Genomic DNA, 26452 nt, shown 5'->3' with positions numbered 1-26452 from the left:
ATTCTGGTTATATTTTGATGATCAAATCAACAGAATTTGCTGGTTGTGACATGTGAATGATTGTGGCTAATATATAAAAGAGGGGTCAAAGATGATATCAGGTCTTTTTTTGTCTGAATAATTGGTGGAATTCAAGCGACTCAGGTTTGAGGAAAAAAAGCACCATTTGTTAAATTAGAAATGCTTCTTGAATATCCAAGCAGGGATGTTGAGTAGGCAGTTGGATAAGGGAGTCTGGAGTCAGGGAAGAAGTCAGGTTGGAGACATGATTTTGGGGCTTGTCAGCATTTGCATGGTAATTAAAGCTATGAGGCTGAATGAGATCATCTAAGTAATGAGCGGAGAGAGGGAGAGGTCCAGGACTAAATTCAAGGGTAGGAGAGCTTACATGAGAAGGAGCAGCCAGTAAGGTGGGAAGAGAACCAATAGAGAGTGATATCCTGGAAGGCAAGAGAAGAAAGTGTTTCAAGGACAGAAAAATCTATCGACTCTGTCAAATGCTGCCAAGACGTTGAATAAGACAAGCCCTGAGAATTGGCCATTTTAGCACATTGTAGCAATGTGGTCGTTGGTAATCATGACAAGTTTTTTCAGTGCTGTAGTGGGTTCAGAAGCCTGGTTGAAGTGTGTTAGAGATACGGAGAAGCAGCAGAGACAGTATAGACAATGTTAGTCCAGTCTTCATTTATTTTTTTTTATTTTTTTATTTTTTTAAAGATTTTATTTATTTATTTGAGACAGAGAGGATGAGAGAGAGCACATGAGAGGGGAGAGGGTCAGAGGGAGAAGCAGGCTCCCTGCTGAGCAGGGAACTCGATGCGGGACTCGATCCAGGGACTCCAGGATCATGACCTGAGCCGAAGGCAGTCGCTTAACCAACTGAGCCACCCAGGCGCCCAGTCCAGTCTTCATTTAGAGACATAGCAGATCTGTACAAAATACCTTAACCTAATGGCACAGGTTAATGTATCAGAGCTTTAGTGTTAAAAAATTTGTTACGTAACATCTCCGTAGGCATGTGTTTGTTATTTCAATTTTCCAAATGAAATTTTGAGATGAAATTCAGCCAGTTGCAAAATCGGCTTAAGAAAGGTATGTTTATTTAAAAAGTTTTTTTAAAAAAGATTTTTATTTGTCAGAGAGCGAGAGAGAGAGAGTGCGTGTGCATGCGCGCGCAAACCAGGGGCATGGCAGGCAGAGGGAGAAGCAGGCTCCCTGCTAAGCAAGGAGCCTGATGTGGGACTCGATCCAAGGACCCTGGGATCATGACCTGAGCCGGAGGCAGACGCTTAACCAACTGAGCCACCCAGGTGTGGAAAAAAAAAAAAGTTTTTTTTCTTTTAAAGATTGGCTTATTTTAGAGCGAGCAAGTGCAAGTTGCGGGGAGGAGGGGCAGAGGGGGAGAGAGAGAGTCCTAAGCAGACTCCGTGCTCAGCTCAGAGCCCAACGTGGGGCTCGATCCCATGACCCTGAAATCATGACCTGAGCTGAAGAGTTGGACACTCAACCGACTGTGCCACTCAGGCACCCCAGGAAGGCTATGTTTAGATTTTAGGAGGAGTCTTCCTGATGCTCTTTAAATAGCCTTAGAACATTCCTTTCTTTAATCAAACGCTCTACTTTGAGATCATTTGAATGAAAGGGATGTTTCCATAAGACATTTTCAACAATGTTTTGTGGCCAAAGGATGCTAGCTTGGTAGACCTTTTTGTATCCTCCTGCAGGGAAAACACACAAAAATTTTAAGGCTCTCTTCAAACTTCAGTTTACTTTGTTTTATTTAGCCTATTAAGTAAAATACTCTGCTTTACTGTCTGATTTTTAAAATTATATTTGACAAGGTATATTTAAATACCTTGAACTTTAGAGCAGCCAACTCTTTTCACTGTAGGTACTTGTTTAAAGCAAAAGCTTAAGTTTCTCTTCAGTGAAAGAATGATAATCTTTCACAAGAGAAATAGATTCCTGATTGACAAAACACACATTTTTCTACTCCTAAGGAAGTAGAGGGAATATTAAAATGTTTTATTGAATCTAATGCCATTATTTGTAAAATGCACCATTATATGTATTACTAAGAAAGAAAAAAAAATGCTGCCATTTAGCATTAAGATGCAATAGATTGTAAGAGATGTGGGAGTGTCGGGGAAAAAAGTTCATCTTAGAATCAATGAAGCACAGAATTTGAGCTCCAAGAGGGTGAATTCAGGTTCTGGCTGTGTTTCTAACTAGCTGTGGGACCACCACCAAGTCCCATAGAATCTCTTTGCCTCAGGTTCCTCACCTGTATGGTGAGAAGAATAATAACTGATCCACCTGTCCTCATAGGATTATAATGAGGTTGAAATGAGATGAATGAGAGTTATTTTGAGAAGTGGAATCTACTGGGCAAATTCAGGGTATTTATTTGATTGAAATTAACCGTTAGATCTGATCAGGTGACTCAAAAGTTTCTGAGCCGTGTTGTCAGGTTTAAAATAGAATTCAATTGTAGACATTTGAAAGTATAACATTTTCTCCTAAACCATTTTCAGTCAATCTGGAAATATCTTTTTTTGTAGTTTCAGAATCAAAGAGAAAACTCAAAGCTAATATAACCCAATATTCTCATCATTCAGAATTAACAACTGTTAATATTCTGTAACTGCTGTGATCTTTTTCAGCCTTATTTTGATATATTTATGACATAAAGAGGTAAAAGGATATAATAGTGAACATTTATATGCTTGCCAGCACGGGTGAAGCATGTGGAAACGGTATCTTATATTTAGATTAGCATCCTGTCTTCATAATAGCCTAGTGATTTAGGATACCGTCTCTCTTGTTTCAGTCTTTAAAACTTGTAAATAAGCACGTTAACTGCATCATATGTGTTTTATCCTGGAATATGCAGGAGAAGCTACTTTGTGCTAGTGTTTCCTTGGTTTGAGTTTCCTCAAAATTCTCCCTGTGGCTTTGGAAATACAGCTGTGTAAATTCAAAATACGACGCCTGTGAAATCATAATCACAGCTAGCCTATTATTTGTCAGGCATTGTACCTAGACAGTGTTTGTGTGTTTTCTTTAAGTTTCACAATAATTCTTCTGGTTAGGTGTTTTCATTTTTTTTTTTTTTTCTTGAAGATTTTTATTTGAGAGAAGAGAGAGGGAGCACAGGTGGCGGGGGCGGGGGCGGGGGTGGGGGGTGATGTATGAGCAGAGGGAGAGGGAGAAGGAGAAGACTCCCACTGAGCAGGGAGCCCAACGAGGAGCTTGATCCCAGGACCCTGAGATCATGACCTGAGCTGAAGACAGGTGCTTAACTGACTGAGCCACCCAGGCACTCCAGGTGCTTTCATTTTATAGATTAGGAAGGCATGGCTCAGAGAAGTTGAGTAACTTGGCCAAAGTTCCCCAGCTATTAAGTTGTGGAGCTAATGATTTTAAGTAAGGTCTGCCTTATATCACAGCCCACATGTTCTATACTATGCTGCCTCAATCCTTGTCAGTAATCACAATCTGTTTCTTTTATAGGCAGAACCCAGAGACCACGTTTGAAGTCTATGTTGAAGTGGCCTATCCTAGGACAGGTGGCACTCTTTCAGGTATTTGCATGTTTGATTATGATATGTGTTTATTGTATGAGATAGCTGTGCAGGACATCGCTTCTCAGCCTTTTGGCTAAGATCAGGTGGAGATAGCTGTGCATGTGGGATATGTGAATATTCTAAACTGTGATTTATCTTTAAATATATTTGTCTTTCCTTTTTATTCCACATCATCCTAAGGAATGGAGAATAAGCACAGTGAACAATTTAAGAGTCACTGCCATGACAGGCTTGAAGTATGGCTTTATTCGTTGTAATCATTGAGTTTTGGTTTGTATCTTTCACAGATGCCTGGAAGTCAGCTGCTTAGTATGAAATATTGTCACCTTGCTAATGAGGAAGGCTTAGAATTAGGTTACAAAATAATATAAAGGGAAATCTCTGCCACTAAACTGGAAGGAGATGTTTGAAATGGATTTAATGTAGTAAATTTTACGTCTGCTGGTAAAAGTTGGAAATGAGTTGAAGAAAACACCTCTCCTGGCTTTAGATTTTGGACTAATTTGGATGTGTATTCCTGGACAACAGGGTCTCAGATAAGGTTAGAGTATCTTGCAAAGACTGAGTATATTCTCAACTAAAATCCTTCTTGGTTAATGAGAAAAAAAAATAACCCTGTAACCTAGTGTTCTTTTTCTTGGTAACTAAGAGAGTGATGCATTTGCCAGAGGTATGTCAGGGAGCAACTCTTGGTCCACACACACAAACAGTTGTGCGTATTACTTGGTGTTTAGGGAGAGTGAATTTACTTGGATTAGAAACTTGGAGTAATCAGGATTCCAGTGGTATATGCTCTTAATTGGCTATGCAGTATTTTCTATTTCATTATGTTAGACTGTAATACTCATAAAACAGCTACCTTTTATTGAGTATCTGTTCCTTTGTCCTATGTGCTTGACATTTTATCCTTACAATACAACCCTTTAAAGATAGTTGGGTGGCAGCTCCATTATACCTACGAGAAAATAGAATCTCCGGTCAAATAATTTACCAGGATCATCACTGTGCAGAATAACCAGGAGTTTTGGTTTCAAGTCTTCTTTACTCTGCTAAGTTGCCTTCTTGAGGCCATGACCATGTTGGGCACATCTCTCCATGTCATCTACAGGGCTTTGCATAATGTCACTAATATTTGTTAAAATGAATGAATTTCTCTTAATAGCAAAAGTGTTATAACTGTGTGTTCCACTTTCTGGATTATCTAATGAAGGTTACAAATTTGTGGTCATTCTAGAAGTAGAATGTTAACATCCCTGTTAAGTTATGCCTCTTATTCTGCAAACCATTGCCTTGGGAAGCGTCTTTTATTAGGTGCATACCTGCAGCAGCCCCTCTGTGGGCCTACTTTACAGAGTAACCATTTGATGATGATGGCTATGATATGACAGATAAATTTAGGGACAGAATTTTTCTTATTTTACAGTTGCTAATGTTTCCTCTTTCAGTGTTCTAGGATTTTTTCCTCCCAAAGTTAAAATGATTTTTTTTTGGGAAAAAGAACAAAATTAGAGAAGTACAAATAAGATGGAAGAATGAACAAAATGCGAAGTCTTTATCTTACCCCAGTCATCTTAATTCCTCTGTGCCATAGACAGCGTCTTCCGTGTTTAACCCTTTAGTATATTTTAAAAACTTTTAATTTTGAAAATATTTTCATTTTATTTTTTTAAAGATTTTATTTATTTATTTGACAGAGAGAGACACAGCGAGAGAGGGAACACAAGCAGGGGGAGTGGGAGAGGGAGAAGCAGGCTTCCCGCCGAGCAGGGAGCCCGATGCGGGGCTCGATCCCAGGACCCTGGGATCATGACCTGAGCTGAAGGCAGACGCTTAACTGACTGAGCCACCCAGGCGCCCCTTGAAAATATTTTTAAAAGATGAAAGTTATAAGAATGGTCAAGTGCATATGCCCTTTCCTCAGCTTTGTCAGTTGTTACCCAATTTTGCCATATCTGCTTTATCACTCTATGTATGTATATGCATATATATGTAATGCATATATATGTATATGCATATTCTTTTTGCTGAGCTGTCTGAGAATAAATTGCGGATATAGCGACCCTTTATCCCTACATACTTCAGAATATACCTCCTAAGAATTTTCTTACATAACTCTAGTACAATTATTGAAATACAAGAATTTAATGTTGATATAATGTCAGTTGTCCGTATTTAAATTTAATCAGTTGTGCCGATAGTATCCTTTATAGCATTTTCCTTTCTGATCCAGAATCCAATTATTCAGGGTCATGCAGTCCATTCAGCTTCACACGTATTTAGTTTCTTTCAGTAAGTAATAGTTTTGCAGCCTTTCCTTACCTTTTATCACAGACACATTTTGAAGAATTTAGGTCTGTTGTTTTGCAGAAGGTCTCTAGATTTGGATCTCATCATATCCTCATGATGAGATTTGGGTTATGAAATTTTGGCAGGGGTCTCTGTGTGTTACTGTGTATCATATCAGCAGGCACATGATGTCTGTCCCTTATTTGTGGAAAAAAAGTACATGGAACTTACATGTACAGTTTAGCAAATAATGATCATGTGCCCATGTTACTGCTTTCCAGGCTAAGAAATATAATGTTTCCTGGGTCTAAGGAAATACTATTACTGCAGGAGGGCTCCCTGCCCTGGCCCTGTGCTTTAGTGGGCCCTACTTTGGCGCTCTTCCATGGGGCAGAGTCTCTGGGCCCTGTGGGACATGCCTGCTTAGAGCCTGAACTTTTCCATGGTAGACCATACTTTAAGTACCTAGGATCTCAGAATTTCTTGCCCAAATGGCCCTGAGCTTGTTTCCAGAGCCTGTGTGAGTCCCTTTCCTGGGGTCCATACTTCTGAGGGTGGGCTGGGCTGCTGGTGTATACAAGGGATGGCCTAAATGTGGCTGTGTGTGGAGAGTAGGGTATGGGATGGAGCTTGGACTTGTGAGTGGAGGTAACTGCATGCTTGTGTGTGAGGTCCTTGGCTGTGTGGGGTGGAGAAGAGGGTGATGGGTGGTGGACCAGTGGCCAGTTCTCCCTGGATCAGCATGTTTCTGCATGGGACTCTGGGGAATCCCAAAATTCTCTGTATGAATCTGGCTTTCCAGGCAGTTATAAAGGTATATTTGTCATGATAGGAGGATAGAACATATTTTATTTAATATTTTGTAAGCTTGTTTCATATCTGTTAAATATTAACATATATGGTATGAGGGCCTCTGTTTGTACTCTTGCTGAAGCCCTGTAAGTGTTGGAGGTGGGTTTGGTTGGCACCCCAGAGGTTCCTCCTTTCCTTTCTCCAGAGGTAACTACTATCCTGACTTTTATGATAATCATTTGTTTTTCTTTATAGTTTTATGACCTAAGTATATCTCCTTGAAAAATATAATTTGTTGCTTGCTTCTGAATTTTATAGAAACAGAATTATTCTTTGTGTAGTTTTGCTGCTTTTTTTGCTCGAGGTTATGTTTGTAAGGGTTCTTCATGTGTGTAGCTATAGTCATTCATTTTCATTGCTGTGTAATACACTGTAGGATTATATCACAATTTATCCATTCTGTTGAAAACACTTGAAGTTGTGTGCAGTTTTGGGCTATTACAAGCGATGCTGCCGTAATCATTCCTTATACGTGAATCCTGGCGCACTTAAATGTACATTTCCTTAGGATAGATACCATACTTGATTACTGGATCATGCTAACTTGTTTTTCAAAATTATGCTAGTCTACACTCCCTCCAGCAGTGTTTGATAGTCCTTATTACTCTACAACTTCATCAGTCCTTGGTACAGTTAGATGTGTTGATTTTTGGCAACCTGATGGTTATATAGCAGTATCTCATTGTTGTTTTTATTTGCATTTTCCTGATGACTAATGAGACCAAGCACCTTCTGCTTATTGGCCTCTTGAATAGCTTGTTTTTTAAAGTGCCTGTTCAAGTCTCTTGCTAACTTTTCTTACTGAGTTTTCTACCTTTTCCTCATTGATTTTTAAGATTATATAATGGATACTAATTATCTCGTTGTATGTATTACAAATATCTTCTTCCACTCTATGGTTTGTCTTTCACTCTCTTTGTGTTAACTTTGATCGTAACTTCTTGATTTTAATATAGTATAATTGACCAGTATTTTCCTCCTCCACAGTTATGAAGATATTTTCCTCTAAGAAATTTATGGTTTTGCCTTTCGCATTTAGGTCTTTAATCTTTTAAGGTTTTTAGTTTTCTCTCAGATGATTAGCTAATTTAAAAATTGAGAAACTAATTAGGGGCGCCTGACTGGCTCACTTGGTAGAGCATGCAACTCTTGATCTCAGGGTTGTGAGTTCAAGCCCTACATTGGGTGTGGAGCCTACTTGAAAACAAAACCAAAACCAAAAAAACAATTGGGAAACTAAATCTGCATTACTGGGGTCTACTACTCCTTTACTTAAAACATTTTAATAAAATGATCAGGTACTTCTAGGGGCACCTGGCTGGGTCAGTTGGTAGAGTGTGTGACTCTTTATCTTGGGGTTGTAAGTTCGAGCCCCATGTTGGGTGTGGAGGTTACTTAAAAAATAAGGTCTTAAAAAAAAACAATCAGGTACTTCTAAATCATACAAAAAAAAAAAAATCACCTCACATTAAAAAAAAAAAAAAAAAGATGACAGATCTGAGAAAGGCCAGTAAGAAATATTACTAGACTTTAGGGGCGCCTGGGGTGGCTCAGTCGGTTAAGCGTCTACCTTCAGCTCGGGTCATGATCTACAGGGTCCTGGGATCGAGCCCCCCGCATCTGGCTTCCTGCTCAGCGGGGAGCCTGCTTCTCCCTCTCCCTCTGCTCCTACCCCTGCTTTTGCTCTCTTCTTCTCTCTCAAATAAATAAATAGAATCTTAAAAAAAAGAAATACTACTAGACCTTAGAAACGGTTCTTTTCCCCTCAATTACTTTTAATGTCTCCCTTACTGAAGACATGTATTGTAAGCGCTCTGTGTACTGCACTCTGAAGAGCATTCCATGACCTCCATGGAAGGGACATGTGATCTGTCAGCTCCACTTAGTGCATCAAGACCCTGGACACTGCATGGGACACCTTGGAAACATCATGCCAGTAAGATTTGGGTACACAAACTGAACTCCTGGTGCCTCTTGCTTTCTTTGGGAGTTTGTGAGATTTCCTAGTTGCTATTGCCAGGGAATAAGCTGTTATTTGGTATTTGATTTTAGGTCCCTTTTGTCTATTTCTACAGCCTTCTTGTTTTTAATAAAATTTATTATATTTGCCTTTTTTTGATATTGAATGCATTGTTTTTGTCTTTCTAAATGATTGCAAGGAATCTGCCTTAAGATTAGTCTTTGTTCTTTGGATCTGCATCTCCGATCTCTGCCAAAGTATCTGAGCAAACTTAGGTATAAACCTTACGCTGTACAGTACTAGTGTCTGGGCATAATCTTCTCTTTGAAGTTTGTTTGCATCCCCCAGAGGGATTAATTCCCTGCTGTGAGAAGGTGGGTTAGAAGGCACTGAAACTACTTTACGGGTCTTTAATTGGAGGATTTAGTATACATTTTGTTCTATAAACTTCTGTGGGAGTTTCATTCTTACAGTTTTTCTTATACTGTGGTATATTCTCATTGTAAATTAAAAAAAAAAAACCAACTAAAAATTTTCTCAAGTTAGTGCATATTGACAGATTATCCTGGTTTGTGGTTTTTTCTATTTAAATTTTTAGTAGCTTGTTTTTGGATTAGTTTTTGAGTGTGTATACAATTTAAACATTTTTGAAAAATTACAAAGAGAAAAATTATCACTCGGTGATAAACACTATTAATGTTTTGGTATATTTCCTTGTTTTCTTTTGCATGTGTGTGGAAATAAAGCATATATAAAAATATGTGTGTGTGTGTATATATATATATATAAATATACATATAAACTTTTTCCCTGAACTTCTGCTATATGTGTGTTTTTCTTGCTGGTCCTCCCCAAATCATTAAACTTTTCCTAAAATTATTAATATAGCTTTGTGAAAATAATTTCATTTGCTGTGAATTACTACATCATGTTTATGAGTAATATTTACTTATAATTGGATCTTTAGATTGTTTCCAGAGTTCTCTTGTTGTAAATAATGCTGGCAAACATCTCTGTGTATAGTGCTTGTTACTTAGGTATGTGATTTTAAAAAGAAGTTGGAACATTTCGAGTAGATATTTGACCTACTTTGTTCTTAACTTTTATGCTTTTTTGGCCACATTCCATTTATGTATTTGTTCAAGAACCCACCTTTACTTGGGGATCCGAGGAAATGAATAGAGTCGTCTCAAGTTGTGAAAGTTCCCAGAGCTGAGTTTAGCGTGTCTGACTGAAGGTCTCGGAAGAGGGTGCTCTTGCAAGAGGGATGAGCCTGCCAGTCCCATGATCAGACGGTACTGGCCATGCCGAAACTCTGGACTGCATTTCCAACACAAGTGTCTCGTTACTGCTGGCATCTCAGAGCCTGCCGAGCGCACCCTGCCTGGGAGAATGGCCGCAGCATCAGGTTCTCGAGGCTGTTCTGCCCACCCACTTCCTCTGGTGTCAGCTCCCTGCCCAGTGTTTTACTGCAGTAGCCCAGTGGCCACTTGGTAGCAAGAAGTGGATAGTCAAGTGAAGAAACTGTTGTGAGAACCCTGGAAGGAATGCTTATGATGTGACACTTTGGTTAGCTGAGGTTTTCAGCTATATCAGTAACTTAAACATGCAAACACCCTGGCTTTCAAATCTCTCTTAAATAGCTGTTCTCGTTTCTGGATCAGCAGGATCATGAAGAAAACCGAGTCTCAGCCAACGGAAAGGATTGAGAGCCAGCTTTGTTATATTCTGAATTTGAGCTTTCACTTTGCAGGTCTCTAATTCTACGAACGTTGCTTGGATTTGTGACCACAGTGGATGCTCAACATGACTAGATATTTTTTTTATTAGATATTTTTAAAAAACTGATGTAAAAAATAAAAGGGTGCCTGGGTGCCTGCCTTTGGCTCAGCTCATGATCTCAGTCCCTGCTCAGTGGGGAGTCTGCTTCTCCCTCTGCCCACCCCCCCCATGCTCCCTTATACTCGCTCTCAAATAAAATCTTAAAATTTATGCTGTTTCTTTAGAAGTGGGATGGAGGGGAAAAAAGCCCTTTGAGAGTTGTTTTACTTCAGATTAAAATATTAGAGGTATTAACTAAATTTATTATCTTTTCAGTAATAAGATAATGAATCACAGCAAACTTTTGAAGAGTGGTGATAAAGTGGCTAACTTTTATTGAGTCCTTATGTCTCAGTCCCTTTTCTTAATATTGTTACACTTATTCTTATATTGTTAATATACGACCCCTTTAAGATGGGTCGTATTTTTTAGGAAACTGAGGCTCAAAGGTTAATTTGTTTGCCCAGATGGGACAACCATCAAGTTGTAGATTCAGGATTTTAACTTCATTCTTGTGGCATCATCCCAAAAAGTACTGGTTAATATTACCTGCACATGCAGTAGTTAGAAAAATCAGATATTGTGAGAGAAGAAAAATCAGGCTTATATAGAAAATCAGGGGAGAGGCAGTTTTCATTCATGAACTGTACAAGGATTTCTTAGTTTTTTTTTTTTTCCCTTTTAAATGAGTTAGCATGATTACTTTAGCTTTTCTTTATTTTTCTTCTTTTGAATCCTTTGATTTTTTTTTTTTTTCCCCAGAGGAAGTGAATCCACTTTATGGAGTATGAACTATGATTTGCAGTAGTGTAGGGACAAATTACCACTCAGAAGACATGGATTACTTAAAAATTTTTATAATTTTTCCTGACTCTAAGTACTTGACATGCCCATTTGAAAATAACTTATTTGGAATAGAGGTGTGGAACCTCATTTCACTGTACTTTTTTTTTTTTTTTTTTAAGATTTGAGAGAGAGTGAGCGAGCACGAGCGGGGTCGGGGGAAGGGCAGAGGGAGAGGGACAAGCAGACTGTCCCCACTGAATGTGGAGCCTGACACCCACGTGGCTCGATCCCAGGACCCAGAGATCATGACCTGAGCCGAAGTCAGATGCTTAATGACTGAGCCACCCAGACTCCCCTCACTGTACTTTTTAAGCTGATTTTGAAAAGGGGTGCCTTTGAGAATTGTAATGTGCCTTATGTTGTAGGATTGTTAGAGTATTTCTTTAAACTATATTTGAGCCTAGGGGAAGCTCGTTGTAATAAAGCTTTTGCCCACCACCTAATGAAGTAAGAAGTATCAGCTCAGTTTTATAGGTAAGAAAAATAGGGTTCCATGAGGGCAGAAATGACCTCTTTCTTGTACCTGAAATTCCAACAGCTAGAACAGTAATTGGCATATCGTAGGCCCTCAATAAGTATTGAGTGATTAAAGCTCAGAGATAGGAAGCAACTTGTCCAAAGGACAGAGTTGGGATTTGAAGTCTACTCTGACTGTATTCTTTAAACCAGTTTATGAAAACTGTAACACAAATTGTATGGGTATGCACAGCTTAAAGAATAAACAAAAATGCACGTACCCACCACTCAACTTAGGAAATAGAACATTTTGTACTTTGAAGTCCCTCTGTATTCCTACTGAGATCACATTTTGAATTTTACCTTGTGTATCCTTGCTTGAAGCTTGTGCTTTTTATTACACTATGCTGATGCTCTAAATCGGTTACGTAGAATGACTTTTTGAATTGCTGTTCTTAAAAAGTAACAAAGTGAGCCATATATTTTCTTAATGTTTAGTTATTTGAAGATTTCTTCCTAAAGTGTGCAGTTTAGGGGCCATCTGGGTATAAATTACAATATAGGAGAGTCTCATGATTTTTGGTAATTCATGGCAGTGTGGTGGTTCTTGCTGTATTTTGTGGTTCACAGTGTAAGGCCCTGGGCCCTCTAGGTGGACCAGCAATTCATTGATCTAAACCATAAAATCCACGTGAGCAGTTAAGTTCATTGATCTATATTTTGCCTTAATAGTACCTACTTCATTTAGTTGAAAGATTAAATGGGAATGCAGAGTGCATGGGACATGGAAAGTTCTTAATAAGTGGGAGCTGTTATTTGTCATTTGTTTTAAAAGATACTATTTTAGGGCACCTGGGTGGCTCAGTCGTTAAGCGTCTGCCTTCGGCTCAGGTCATGATCCCAGGGTCCTGGGATCGAGCCCCACATCAGGCTCCCTGCTCAGCGGGAAGCCTGCTTCTCCCTCTCCCACTCCCCCTTCTTGTGTTCCCTCTCTCACTGTCTGTCTCTCAAATAAATAAATAAAATCTTTCAAAAAAAAAAAAAGATTATTTTAGAGAAGGTTTAGGTTCACAGCAAAGTAGAGAGGAATATAGAGAGATTTCCTATATACCCCTGCCCTAGGCATGCACAGCCTCACCCAATGTCAGCATGCCCCAGCAGAGTGGCACATTTTTTTACCATCAGTGGTCCTATGCTGACACACCATAACCACCCAAAGTCCATTGTTTATGTCAGGGTGTTGTGTATTCTTCAGTTTTAGACAAATGTATGATAACATGTATCCATTTATAGTATCATGCAGAATACTTGCAGTGCCCTAAAGATCCTCTGTCTTCTGCCTGTTTATCCCTTCATGTACTCCCAACCCCTGGCAACCAGTGATCTTTTTATTGTCTCCATGATTTTGCCTTTTCCAGAATGCCATATAGCTGTTATCATACAGTATGTAGCCTTCTAAAGTGGGCTTCTTTCCCTCGGTAGTAAGCGTTTATGGTTGGTTGTACGTGCGCGCGTGCATGGTTATTCCTTGTCTTTTCATGGCTTCATGGCTCATTTCTTTTTAGTGCTTAATCATACTGCGTTATCTGGATGCGCTACAGTTTATCCATTCACCTACTGAAAGACATCTTGGTTCCTTCCAGGTTTTGGCAATTATGAATAAAGCTGCTATAAACATCCACGTGCAGGTGTTTGTGTGGACATAAGTTTTCAGCTCCTTTGGGTAAATACCAAGGATGTGATTGCTGGACGGCAAGAGTATGTTTAGTTTTTAGAAATTGCCAGCTTTCTTCCAAAGTATCCCTGCCATTTCCTGTTCCTGCCAGCAGTGAATGAGAGTCCCTACAGCTCCATACCCTCACCGGCATTTGGTATTACCAGTGTTCCGGATTTTGGTCATTCTAATGTGTGTGGTAGTATCTTGTTGTTTTAATTTGCATCTCTCTGATGACATATGTGGAACATTTTTTTCATATTCTGCTTTGCCATCTGTAATATGTTTGGGGAGGTGTCTAATTTTTTAAAAATTGGTTTGTTTTCTTATTGAGCTTTGAGTTCTTCGTGTATTTTGGATAACAGTCCTTTATCAAATGTGTTTTTTACAAATATTTGCTCCCAGTTTGTGGCCTGTCCTCTCATTCTCTTGGCATTGTCTTTGGGAGAGCAGAAGTTTTTATTTTTAATTGAAGTCCAGATTACCAGTTATTTTCTTTCATGGATCATGCGTGTGGTGGCATATCTAAAAAGGCATTGCCATACTCAGGGTCATCTAGGTTTTCTGCTATGTTATCTCTAGGAGTTTTATACTTTTGTATTTTGATCTATGATCCATTTTGAGTTTTGTGAAGGGTGTAAGGAAGGTGTGTGTGTGGTTTCACTTGATTGCATGTGGCTGTTCAGTTGTTGCAGCATCATTTGTTGAAAGACTATCTTGCTCCTTGGGCAAAGATCAGTTACTATGTATGGGTCTGTTTCTGGGTTCTCTATTGATCTGTCTATTCTTTCACCAGTACCATCCTGTGTTGGTTACTGTAGCTTTATAGTAAGTCTTGAAGTCAGTGTCAATCTTCCAGATTTGTTCTTCCTAATAATGTGTTCACTCTTCTGGGTCTTATGCCTCTCCAAATATTTTAGAATCAGTTTGTCAATATCCACAAAATAACTTGCTGATATTTTGATTGTGATTGTATCATATCTGTAGATCAAATTACAAAGAACTGTCGTCTTAACATTATTGAGTGTTCTTATTCATGGACATGTAATATTTCTCCACTTTTAAAAAAAAGATTTATTATTTTAGAGAGAGAGAGAACATGAGCAGGATAGGGAGAGGGAGAGAGAATCTCAAGCAGACTCCATACTGACCACGGAGCCTGATGTGGAGCTCGATCTCACGACCCTGAGATCATGATCTGAGACGAAACCAAGAGTTGGATGCTCAACCGATTATGCCACCCATTGCCCCTATATTTCTACATTTATTTAGTTCTTTTTTTTTTTTTTTTAAGATTTTATTTATTTATTTATTTGAGAGAGAGAATAAGAGAGTGAGCACGAGCCGGGTGAGGGGCAGAGGGAGAAGCAGACTCCCTGCTCAGCAGGGAGCCCTATGTGGAGCTCAGTCCCGGGACTTCCAGATTATGACCTGAGCAGAAGGCAGATGCTCAACTGAGCCACCCAGGTGCCCCTTATTTAGTACTTTGATTTCATTCATCAGAGTTTCGTAGTTTTCCTCATGTAGTTCTTGTAGAAATTTTTTCGTTAGATTTGTACCTAAGTAGCTGTTATTTTATTTATTTATTTATTTTTATTTATTTTTTTAATTTATTTATTTGACAGAGAGAGACACAGTGAGAGAGGGGACACAAGCAGGGGCAGTGAGAGAGGGAGAAGCAGGCTCCCCGCTGAGCAGGGAGCCCGATGCGGGCCTCGATCCCAGGACCCTGGGATCATGACCTGAACTGAAGGCAGACGCCCAACTGACTGAGCCACCCAGGCGCCCCAAGTAGCTGTTATTTTAAATTATTGTATTATTTTTGTTTAAGTCAAGAGTTCATGTCTGCATACAACTCTGCTATTCAGCAATTGTCATCGACCTAACACAGCTGAAAAATGGGAAGTAAAAGTAGCCGAAGTAGATTTCTCAGAATTAATTAATTAATTTATTTAGTTAGTTAGTTATGTAAGATTTTATTTATTTGACAGAGAGCACAAGCAGGGGAAGCGGCAGGCAGAGGGAGAGGGAGAAGGAGAAGGAGAAGCAGGCTCCTGGCTGGGACCCTGGGATCATGACCTGAGCCGAAGGCAGATGCTTAACCGACTGAGCCACCCAGGCATCCCAGAATCCATGCATTTAAACATATCTTTTATTCATGGGAAAGCCCTTTGCTTATGCCCTACGTGCTTTGGATTGCTCTGAGGATTTTTTTGTATTACATTGCTCAGCACAGTTAGTGATCATGTTGGTGACATTATTTTATTAGTCAGGATTCTTTTTGTCCTAAGTGGCAGAAACCCAATGAAATCTGGCTTGAGCAAAAGAAGGGATTTATTGCTTCTCAATACTGAGAAGTGTAGCGGTAAAACTGGCTTTTGGTTTTGCTGGATCTAGGTGTTCTACTTACGTTTTCAGAGATTTGTCATCTCTTTATCTCTTGGTTTTCTGTCTCCTGTGTTGGGTTCATTTCTGGGCAAGTGCTTCCTATACAATGGCAACGATGGCTACTGGCAAATCCAAGGTTATAGTCTCCCAGTTTAGTCACCCAAATGGAAAAAGAGGGTCTTACATTAATCGTAGTCTCAGGGCTGATTGCACCAGGCCCAGTTTGGGTCATAGGCTGATCAATGAACAAGTCACCAAGATTTTTGGAGAGAGGGGTTACTCTGAGATGTTGATTGGGTGATGAGGGAGTATGTATGTGTGTGCGGGCCTGTTCACTGCCACCTGGATTCTATAGCCTGAGAGTGGGGCAGGGTAGTTTTGCAGAGAAAATCTGGTGCTGTTAGCAGAAGAAGGGAGAATGGATGCTAGGCAGCCAAAACAGATGTCCATTGCAGTCATCAAGAAAATGTTTTATTCAAAATATTCTTTTCAAAAAAGCAGTGAGATGTATAATCTAGCTTGGAAAGATTTACAACCAAAATGTTTCAGTGCTTAAAAGTATAGGTCTTCAGCTTCCTCAAAAATTGCCATATAAGCCTGATTCCCTAGGAGTCTGTGACTGAGATCTTATTATCGTACATCTAATTTTTAGAATTCCTTAATCACTTATTCTTTGAGCACTCGCATTAGGTTCAGCACTGTGCTAGACTCTCTGGAAAGTGGAGTGTAAGCTTTGTAATATGGGAACTACAACTCGTATTTTAAATGTTTAGGAGACTTTTTTTGTTTTTTAAACCTTTAGGAAATTATATTCTAGCTTTTGAACTTCTTTTGGTATTATTTCACAACACATTTTGCATTTCCTTCTTTATGTTACATTGAAAGCATGCAGTGTGCTCAAAGGCTTTCATTAGAAAAAGAAAGCTTTACTGAAGATTTCACTATGAGCTTGCTTTGCCCAGCAGGAAACTATAATAAGTTGCTTGATTTAAAGACAGTTTTCTTACCTTTAATGTGTTCATAGGCATTAGAATTTTATGCTATCACAAAGCCTTATTTGAAGAGAAAATAGTTGCAGATGAGTTGCTGTCTAGATTATAACAATGTCATTAAGTATCTTCATGGATAATTTGTAATAAAAACAACCTAATGGAAAGGCTGTAGGCTTTGAAATTAGATTTCTTCTGCCACTCACTAATTGTTTGACCTTGGGGAAGTTATTAAACTGAATTCTAACTTGGCCATTGTTTAAATGGGACTTATATCTATTTGACAGGTTGTTTTGTAAATTAGAGACAATATGTATTTAAATGCCTAACACAGAAACTGGTACAAATAGGCATTCTTTTGGTGACTTAATTCAACATTTTCCTTAAGTGAAAAACAAAAATACCCAAACTCCAAACCAAAACCAAGCAATAAAACTTCCTGCAATTGTGATTTTTGCTAAGTGATTAAATCTTCCTTCTGTTAGAATTAAGTTCCTTTTTGAAAGGGTCCAAATATTAGAATAATAGTGAGATGAAGATTGAAACTTGTTGAAAAGAAAATTGTCTGTCAATTTTCTCTTTCAGAAACTGTAAGATTAGTTCTGTGTTTCCAGGAAAGCATACTTTGGATACATGGATAATTTCAAATGATCAACTTATATATATATATGTTTTTCCTCCACCTACATGTTACAGTTAAACTTTAACAAAAACAAGAATCAGTCCTCGGTTACCAGGGTTTTTTATTTAAACTGTCTTCTTGTGAGACGAGCCAGATGCCAAGAAAATAAGCTGGGACTTATCAAAGCAGCCCATTTCTGGAATATGGTGTATAGTTAGTGTATATTTAGCCCAGTTCTCTGTCCTCAACAGTAATCATCACTGATACTCAGAATCACGGAATTGGTTTCTAAAACACGAAAGAGTTTTATTAGTTTGTTAGATTGTATTTATATGAAAGGAAAATTGACAAAAGTATTTGGGAAAGATTTTCTACAAAGACTGAAATGAAAAATCTTTTCATCATGGCTGACAATGAAATAGGAAATCAGCTAAGCAAAGCATTTAATTTATTCCCTCTTCCTACTAAATATTTTGGTTAATTGGAGTTCCTTCCCTGTCTCCCCCACCAAATTTCAAGCATATAATTAGCAAAATCTAGCTTAGAGCATGGTTTCTAGAATCAGATCTTCTGGATTCACATTTCAACTCTACTACTTATGACTTATATCCCTCTGTGATTTTGGGCAAATTAATCTCTCTCTCGTTTTAGTTTCTTAAACCATAAAATGGGGTGATGATAATAGTATCTCAATGTTATTGTACAGATTAAATGAGAAAGAAAATATTAATTCAACATGGGACATGGCAGAGTGCCTCTCAGTTTGAACTTTAATTAAAGAAAAGTAAGTTGGATTTGTTCTGATTCTTCACACTAGAAGTTGAGCATCATCAGGGGTCTGAGCTGGGGTAATGTCACCTGTTCGTGTTGTAGGTTCTTTCCTTCTCTGTGCTTAATAACAGGGCATTAGGACCAGGTCTAAGGTAGTCCTAGGCCCAGGGCCTTTAGGAGGCTTGAGGTTTGGGAGGTTTCTTTCCTGCCTCCAGCAGCTGTGGCAAGTCTGGTGTAGGTTTTTAAAAAGTTTTTAATCCCTGGGGTGGACCCTGGAACAAGCTGACCTAATTTCTCTTGTGTTTGCGGAATGGAGATTGAGTTGACTCAGGTTTTATTTGGGCTTCTCTGGATCTGATGCAGCATCAAAGCTCAGGTCTAGACCAATTTAAGTTAGAGATTTTAGGGCTGACCACTGGTACGTTTCCTCCTTTTTGCTTAGGAAGATATTTTAATATCACACTTCATCCCTCTGGCAATATTTATTACAAGCCTGCTGTGTGATAAGTGCTTGGGGGGAGCGCAGGGAGGGGATTCCAGGCAGAAGGCAAAGCATTTGCAAAGCTAAGGAGGAATACTTCTTTTATTAATAAAAAATACGATTTTTAGTCAGATTATGATCAGTTTGAGGGGACCCTATGCAATCACGCTCAGCCTGACAGTTCTGCAAGGGCAGAGGTCTTTGTTTACTTGGTTCACTGATCTGTCCGCAGCACCTAGAACAGTGAGTGGTGCATAGTAGTAAATATATTTGTTGGACAAATGGATTGACACAGTTTCACTTGATTGCAGTGAACCTTGCTATTTTGATCAGTCTCTGCAGTTTTCTTGTAGACGAATATCTCATTTCCAGTAGGTTAATGGCTGTTCATTTCAGTATATTCTGTTTTTTAATGGAAATTCTTGGATAGAACTGGGGGGGCATTTATGTTAGAAGCAAGAGGTATCTTACGGTTTTCTCCAACAACTTTTCTGGAAGAGCTTTTTCTGCCTTTTCTGTGAGCAGATGTACTCGGGATGAAAAGTTTAAAGGAGGGCTCACTCACATTTGGCTCACTAGGCGAGGAATGCCTTTTCCTCTTCATTTAGTAAGTGTCCATCAGACTGCCCAGAGTACAATGAGGCATTTACCCAAGGCCTCAGCGGCAGCCCATACTTTCTGCATTTTAGGCTTTTTCTGCCACCCCTGGGAAACTGCCTGGTGGTCTGGCATCATGGGAATTTGTCTCACTAAAAGCTCTTTCCCCACCCTTTCCTTCAGGAGAAGCAGTGGGTATAGTGGCAGGAGCTCTGGCCTTGGTGTCTGAATTTTGGCCACAACTAATAGTAATCTGGCCTTTGCGAAGTTCTTCATCCTTTTTGCTGAGTTTTCTCAATTGCAAATGTGATTTTGATAATGTGTAGGGCTGCTGTGAAGACTAAATGAAATAATAGCAACAAAATCATTAACAGTGCCTTGTTAGTTTTCTTTATTCTGTCACATCAAATCATTGTTTTCCACTCTTAGCCTCCTGACACAAAAGGACACCTATGTTATTTTTCATAGCTCAGAGAACTGTAAGGTCTTTGATAATGGTTCCGTGTGTGTGTGTGTGTGTGTGTGTGTGTGTATTTGGTGAAGCAATGTGGAGTTTTGCGAATATATTTTTAAAACATGGAAAAGCAAAAAAAAAAAAAAAACACAAACAAACATGGAAAAGCTACATTAAAAAAACCCAAACAACTCATACTTAATTTAGAAGTTTTCCATGGGATGCCTGGGTGGCTCAGTCGGTTAAGCATCTGCCTTCGGCTCAGGTCATGATCCGCATTGTGCTCCTTGCTCAGCGGGAAGCCTGCTTCTCCCTCTGCCTGCCACCCCCCCACTTGTGCTTGCTCTCTCTCTATCTCTGTCTCTCTGACAAATAAATAAAATCTTAAAAAAAAAAAAAAATTTTTTCCCCCCAGAATATGACCTTTAAAGTAAGGATCTTCCAAGACCGTTCCTGTGCCCATACTCTGCTTCCCATAGAGGGCATAGCATGTTTTTGTGTTTACATGTTGGTGAGTGAGTGAGCGAGCGTGTGTATGTGAAAGAGAAAGAAAGAATGAAAATATGTGTGGTGGAAGAGATATTTTAGCCTGCTTTTGTAACTTTAGCTTTCTGTGCAATGTGCCAAAAGTTATTTCTCCCTAGGGAGTGTCTCTTTCAACAGTTTTTGAAGGCAGCATAAATTCTCACTTGGTGTTCAAGGAAGATGGTAATACAATTTAGTACAGCCAGAGTATTTTCTTTAACTTGTTAGAAACCAAAATGTGATTGCAGTGGCAAAGTTGTCAGCGCACTCAAGTTTAACAAGTGTTCGAAGGATTAGTAAAGGAAATGTAGTTTACTCTGCAGCTTTTATGACAAAGAATTTAAAAGGTTTTGCTTTAAGCCCCTCCATGTGTTTCTTCCTTTTCTCCAAAACATACCTCCAAGTTGAAAAGAGAGATGAATCTCTTAGGGAGAAACTATTAACTCTGAGGGAGTTTATCATTGTTTGAGAGGAAGCAGAACATTTACATTTGAATCAACTCTGAGTGTAGCTTGTGCCCTAATCTCGTTCATCATAGAAGTTGGTGAAGAGTTTAAGTACTTCCTACTTTGTGTTCTGGTCCTTGTAGTGCCATCCTAATTTTCTCCGGGATCATAAATTTCCTAATTCAAAGTAAGCAAACTCCTGAGACAATGTGCGTTGGCTTTGCTTGGAAAGGCTTTGTGCAGTTGTCACAGTCCTCTGGCCAGGGCAACTGGCCAGAATTGTTGCATTTTCACAGCACTGATTACCATACAAAAAAATAGCATAAGAAAGACAAAATATTTCAGGAAGTGTGAAATAGAGCAGATAAAACCACCTCTATCACAATCCCACTTTGATATTTTGAATATTCCCGTTTGACGCAGTTGCAGTTGGTGTATAGTTTTAAATGAGAAAGTAACACCATGTTTGTCATAAACACTTCGATCAATTTTATTTTTTTTTTAAAGATTTTTATTTATTTGAGAGAGAGAGAGAAAGAGAACAAGAGAGAAAGAGAACAAGAAACCATCTCCCTCCTTCTTCAGAGGGAGAAGCAGACTCTCTGCTGAGCAGTGAGCCTGATGCGGGGACTTGATCGTGGGACTCCAGGATCATGACCTGAGCCGAAGGCAGACGCCTAACCAACTGAGCCACCCAGGTGCCCCCACTTCGATCAGTTTTTGAAGGCTCTATCAAAGTCTTACTGTTTGATTAACCAGTTCCCTTTTATTATACATACAAATGCAACCTCTTTTAAAATAAGACCATACTACTTCCAAGTTTTGGACTTTTGTGACCAAATCTTTGGTATTGCCTTTTTTTGGCTGTGGGGGACAGGGAAGGGTTGGGGAGGTGGAGAGGCAGGGAGAGGAACAGAAAGGGCTGAGGAGGGCTTTGTCAAAGATAAACTGTTACAGATGGACATGTTTTTCTAAGTCTACAGTTTTTTTTTTTTTTTTTAAAGAGTTTACCCATTTTTATTATTTGAGAGAGAGAGCATAAGTGGGGTGAAGGGCAGAGGGAGAAGCAGACTCCCCGCTGAGCAGGGAGCCCTATACGGACTTGATTCCAGGACCCTGGGATCATGACCTGAGCTGAGGGCAGACGCTTAACCTACTGAGCTACCCAGGTGCCCTTAAGTCTACAATTTGTAAGAAGCCTTAAATTGAGCCATTGTCTGAGATTACAAAATAAGGTATTATGTTAGTATTTTGCTCTATCATGAATTAAAATATAACATCTTAAAAAAATTAGATTTTAGGGATTCTTGGGTTGTTCTTAATGCATACTTCTGTCATTGATTTTTACTTTCTTATCTTGAGGGCCATTGATGGATTTAGGTCATTTTAGCTTAAGGAGAATAGAAACCATCTACCTAAAAGACCGTTGGTGGGAGAAATTCTTTGTATTTGCTCTTCTGCCTTGCTAAGACAGCTGTGTCCTGGACTGGAGTTAGCTTTTGTAGCAGCTGTGAAGTCCTCACCCTTAACAGAAAATGTTCCCAGTGAATGTTTGTTTCTGTGACTTGGGACTGTCATTCAAACCCACCCCAAAGAAACCGGGTATGTACAATACTTCATGGGTGTCAGATGAAGAAATCTTGTTGGAACTATGGTTTCATTAAACCCAATAGCTTATTTTATTTTTATTTTTATTTTTCTTAAAGGAATTAGTAAGTTAGGATTTGGGGAGGTGTAGCCTGTGTTCATTCCTTAGAGATTGGGACAAGAATTTTGCCTTTGCAGAAAGACCTTGTGTAGTTAGGGACTAGCTTCAAAATGCTTTGCCTGGCATTTGCACTGGGCATATTTGGAAAGGAAAGCCTCTTTGCATTGTGCATTTAGAAAAGTGTCTGTAAGCGTGCTTAGAAAATGGCAGCTTTTGCTGGTCTTGGCTGTCAATGTCTTGCTGCTACTGACTGTGTTTAACCAGAAAGGGAAACTCAGAGTAGAAAAAGTCTCACTCCCAAGACTTTACAAGAAAACCCCTCTTTGTTGATTTATATATATATATTTTAAAGGAGCTTGACATCTTCATCAAGTTCACAGTGGGCTTGCTTTGTTTGCTTTCTCTTGAATGCTTGATAAGATTTTTCTTCTATTGTTTTGTGCAGCAAGAACAGATCTTTCCATGGCTGGGGTGGGTTTTTTGTAAATCCACAATATGGTCATTGTCTGGTGGTGAATAATTGTGGCTGCTTTTTGTACAACCAGAACTAAGGCTTTGGCTGTGAACAGATTCCTTCTTAGCGTGAAAAGGGACTAATCCATGTAAATACAGCCCCAAAATAAAGCTTTACAGAAAAAGGGGAAGGCCGCTAAGCAGGAGGGCACAGGTCAGCAATTTAACCTTTAACCTAACAAATAAGAAGCATGAAAGTTCCAGAATTGGTTTACAAAAGAAAGCTCCTGTGATCTGTCAGTTTTTCTTTTCAGGAGGGAGCTGGGTGAGAGATCTGACTGACAGCTAGTGCCTTTTAACTGCAGACTGAAATTAACTGCCAAATCGAAACTTGAATATGTGAAGGAGATTTTTTCTTAAATAAATTGAGGTGGCAGAATAGGCTACATCAGCATTGGTCAGGCAGGGTCTCACATGAGGTTTCTCCCCTTGAAGTGGGGGGCATAGGCATTTAAGATCCCTTCCAAGTTTGAGAAAGTCTGGGGCCTGACTCTTACCAAAGTAGACATGAACTTAGCAGTTTAAGGCCAGATGAAACTCCTTCCTCTTTTGTTACTATCACTGATACCCTTTGTGGACTTTTCATGGTTCCATAAATTAATTGCGACCTTTACTAAAGATTTGTTAAGAGCTTTCTGTAAATACAATTAATGCGTTTGTCACAAAATAGCCATCTAGTGATTTCATAATACGTACAACTTTTACAACCTGATGCACTATTAGAAGCTCTGTTGTGCCACGTGAGCACTGTAAAGCAGAGGACACAGGCTTTCTTTCATGTGCTGCTGCTTTGTTCAACATGCTTAGGCATTATTAGCAGATACAATCGAGGAAATTAAAGCTGCAGAGAGTGAAATAGAGGTGTTTATTAGGCAATGCAGTGGGGGAAATGGGAAGCTGTGAAAAATGAGGGATTGCCCTGTTTCCTACATGTGCTTGAAGAGTTAACAAAATAAGGTCTGTGCTAAGTGGCAAGTTTTACTTTTATGCTGTTGTACTCATTTACAAACTTTGTAAACAGTTTGTATTTATTTAATCACAACAGGTTATCTTGTTAATGAGTGTTTTTGCTTAAAGCATAATACATCTGAAGTCAACTGTTCTATTTCACTATAGAGAATTCTGTAACTGATAAAAACTTTAATTAATGAGAATCATTCAGATTAAAAAGAAACAATGAACTAATGACTTTAAAGTAGGCTCCCTGTAGATTAATAAGAATGGTAATTATACTGTGTAACTCCATTGTGGAAACAAAGTCCCAGGGACGATTGTTTTAGTTTTTCAGGTGTCCGTAGTATGATTGTATAAGTTGTTTAAAATTTACTCTTTTTAAGGGCCTAGTGGCCTGCCTCATTTTCCCCAAGGGCTTTAGAGACCAGAGATAACATAATGCTGCAGACTAAAATTAGCATAAAGTGGCTACCTTCAGTTATTAGCTTAGGCACCTACTCTTTTTCCTAGCTGATTACAATAGCTTCCTCACTGGCTTTTATGCTTTCTTTCACATCCATGTTTAGTGCTGTCATCTGAGGGGTCTTTCAGAAGCACAGCTGAGACCACAGGACTCCCCTTCTTACACTTTTCTGTGTCCTCTTATCCCCACCAAGCTCAAGTCAGGCTCATTAGCAGGGCCAATGAGATCTTCCATGACCTATCCCCTGACTATCCCAGCATCGTCTTAGCCAGCTCATTCCCTCCTAAATATGTATCTTCCAATATGTCCCAATTGAAGTGCATGCATGTTGTCTATTTCCATATCCTATCTGGTTTCCCAGAAATGTAAGAAAGGCTGATATCTTTAAAAGGGGGATCTAACACTGATGTTTTTTTGGGGAAAAAAAAGCTAACATGTGTATAGGCTTCACATTGTAAATGGTCCCATGCTCTTCTATTTGATCTTCACAGCAACAATACAGAATGGGCCATGTTTTCTGAGAGGTACTTAATATTTGAATGGATGGATGAATAAATGAATGAACTGTGGAGTCAGAAAACACGACTTATAGTCTAGATTCTTCTAGTTATTAGCCATGTAATTTTAGATAAGTAACTTAACCTCTCAACCTACTTGCTAACTTGTAAAATTAGGTCTCTGCTAGCCTTGCTTGTCACATTAGATGGTATGAGGACCGAGTGAAATAATGTACAGTAAATAAAAATGCTTTTCATACTGTAAACCCCATGCAAATGTTGGTTTCTGCTGTGAATATTCTTAATGTATTCCAGGTCCTATAAATGAAGAGAAAGCATTCATGGATATAGATAGATTTGTGTTTTAATGACTGAAAAAACATCAGAACTGTTTTATTCATATCATGTTAAAATATAAGCCCATTTTGATAGCAAACAGAAAACAGTATACCCTTGTTTTCTTTCATAAAGAAAATGTCAGGTCTATACTGTTAGTAAATGCTAACAAAGGAAGCGCATACTGTATGGTAAACGGGTGTTCAAATGCAGTGTTTAGAGGCTTGTCTTTGCTCTGCATTCTCCTTGGGTTGCCTCTCAAGAACCTTAGAGCCATATTTACCTTCTAGCTCTGTGAACTATATACAACTCTTTGGTAAGTTGTTATTTTTTGTATGCATTTTTTTGGTATTCATTTTTGTATGCTATTATTATCTCTGGCTTTACTTGTCCTCCTTTTATTTTCCTTTTATTCTTACTCTCTCAGTTTACATGTGTATTTTTTATCCTTTGAACTATATATATTTCTGTAAGACTTCTCAAACTGTTACTGGAATGTGCTGGAGTGTAAACTCTCCCGGTGTGATCTTAGTCATACCTTGGTTTCTCCTGTCACCTATAGACTGATAGTTCCTTAGTCTGTGTCTTTGGCTCAGACTCCTGAGTGCCGGGCTTGGATCTCCTGCCAGTGCTGCTTCTAGATATGCCACAGGTTCCGCAAATTGAATTTAACACTCCCCCCAACATAGACACATCTGTTTCTCCAATATTCTAGCCCCCCCCCCCCCCCCCCCCATTGCTGGCTACCCAGTCCTAAACTGTTCCTTCTATTCCAGGGTCTTTTTGAATGGCATTAGTACTCATTCACTTGCTCATGCCAGAAACCTAAAAGTCATCCTGGATTCACCCTACATCCAATTAAACTTCAGTATTTCTTTTCATGTTTTTTTAAAAAGCTTTAAAAATATTTTAAACAATCTCAGAGTTACAGAAAAGTTGTAATTATGCTGCAAGGAACTTGTTTTCCCCTGTACCATTTGTGAATAAGTTGCAGACTTCCCCTTCAAATAATTAAGTATTTGCTGCAAACAAGGAGATTCTCCTGCATTACCACAATACACCCGTCAAAATGAGGAAATTAATATTGCTAAGTACTGACATCTAATTCTCAGAGTTTCGCCAGTTGTCCCAGTAATGTTCTGTAAAGCAGAAGGACTCTGTTCAGGACCCCATACTACATTTAGTT

The 26452-nt window shown here is 39.0% G+C and overlaps 1 protein-coding gene across 7 annotated transcripts in view; it reads left to right on the top strand.

Annotated features, from left to right (window-relative positions):
* The window catches only part of DENND1A (DENN domain containing 1A), a 498150-nt gene that overhangs the window by 35939 nt on the left and 435759 nt on the right, over nucleotides 1–26452 (top strand). For all 7 annotated transcript variants that reach the window (XM_036107896.2, XM_078061741.1, XM_078061742.1 and 4 more), the window contains exon 2: nucleotides 3514–3584. In XM_036107896.2, coding sequence (XP_035963789.1) covers nucleotides 3543–3584 — 42 coding nt within the window. In that variant the 5' untranslated portion in view covers nucleotides 3514–3542. The remainder of the gene's footprint in view (nucleotides 1–3513; nucleotides 3585–26452) is intronic.

This window comes from Halichoerus grypus, chromosome 14 (assembly GCF_964656455.1).
Source record: "Halichoerus grypus chromosome 14, mHalGry1.hap1.1, whole genome shotgun sequence".
Lineage (NCBI taxonomy): Eukaryota > Metazoa > Chordata > Mammalia > Carnivora > Phocidae > Halichoerus > Halichoerus grypus.
Note: the sequence above shows the minus strand (reverse complement) of the source record. Positions and strands in the feature narration are given on the sequence as shown.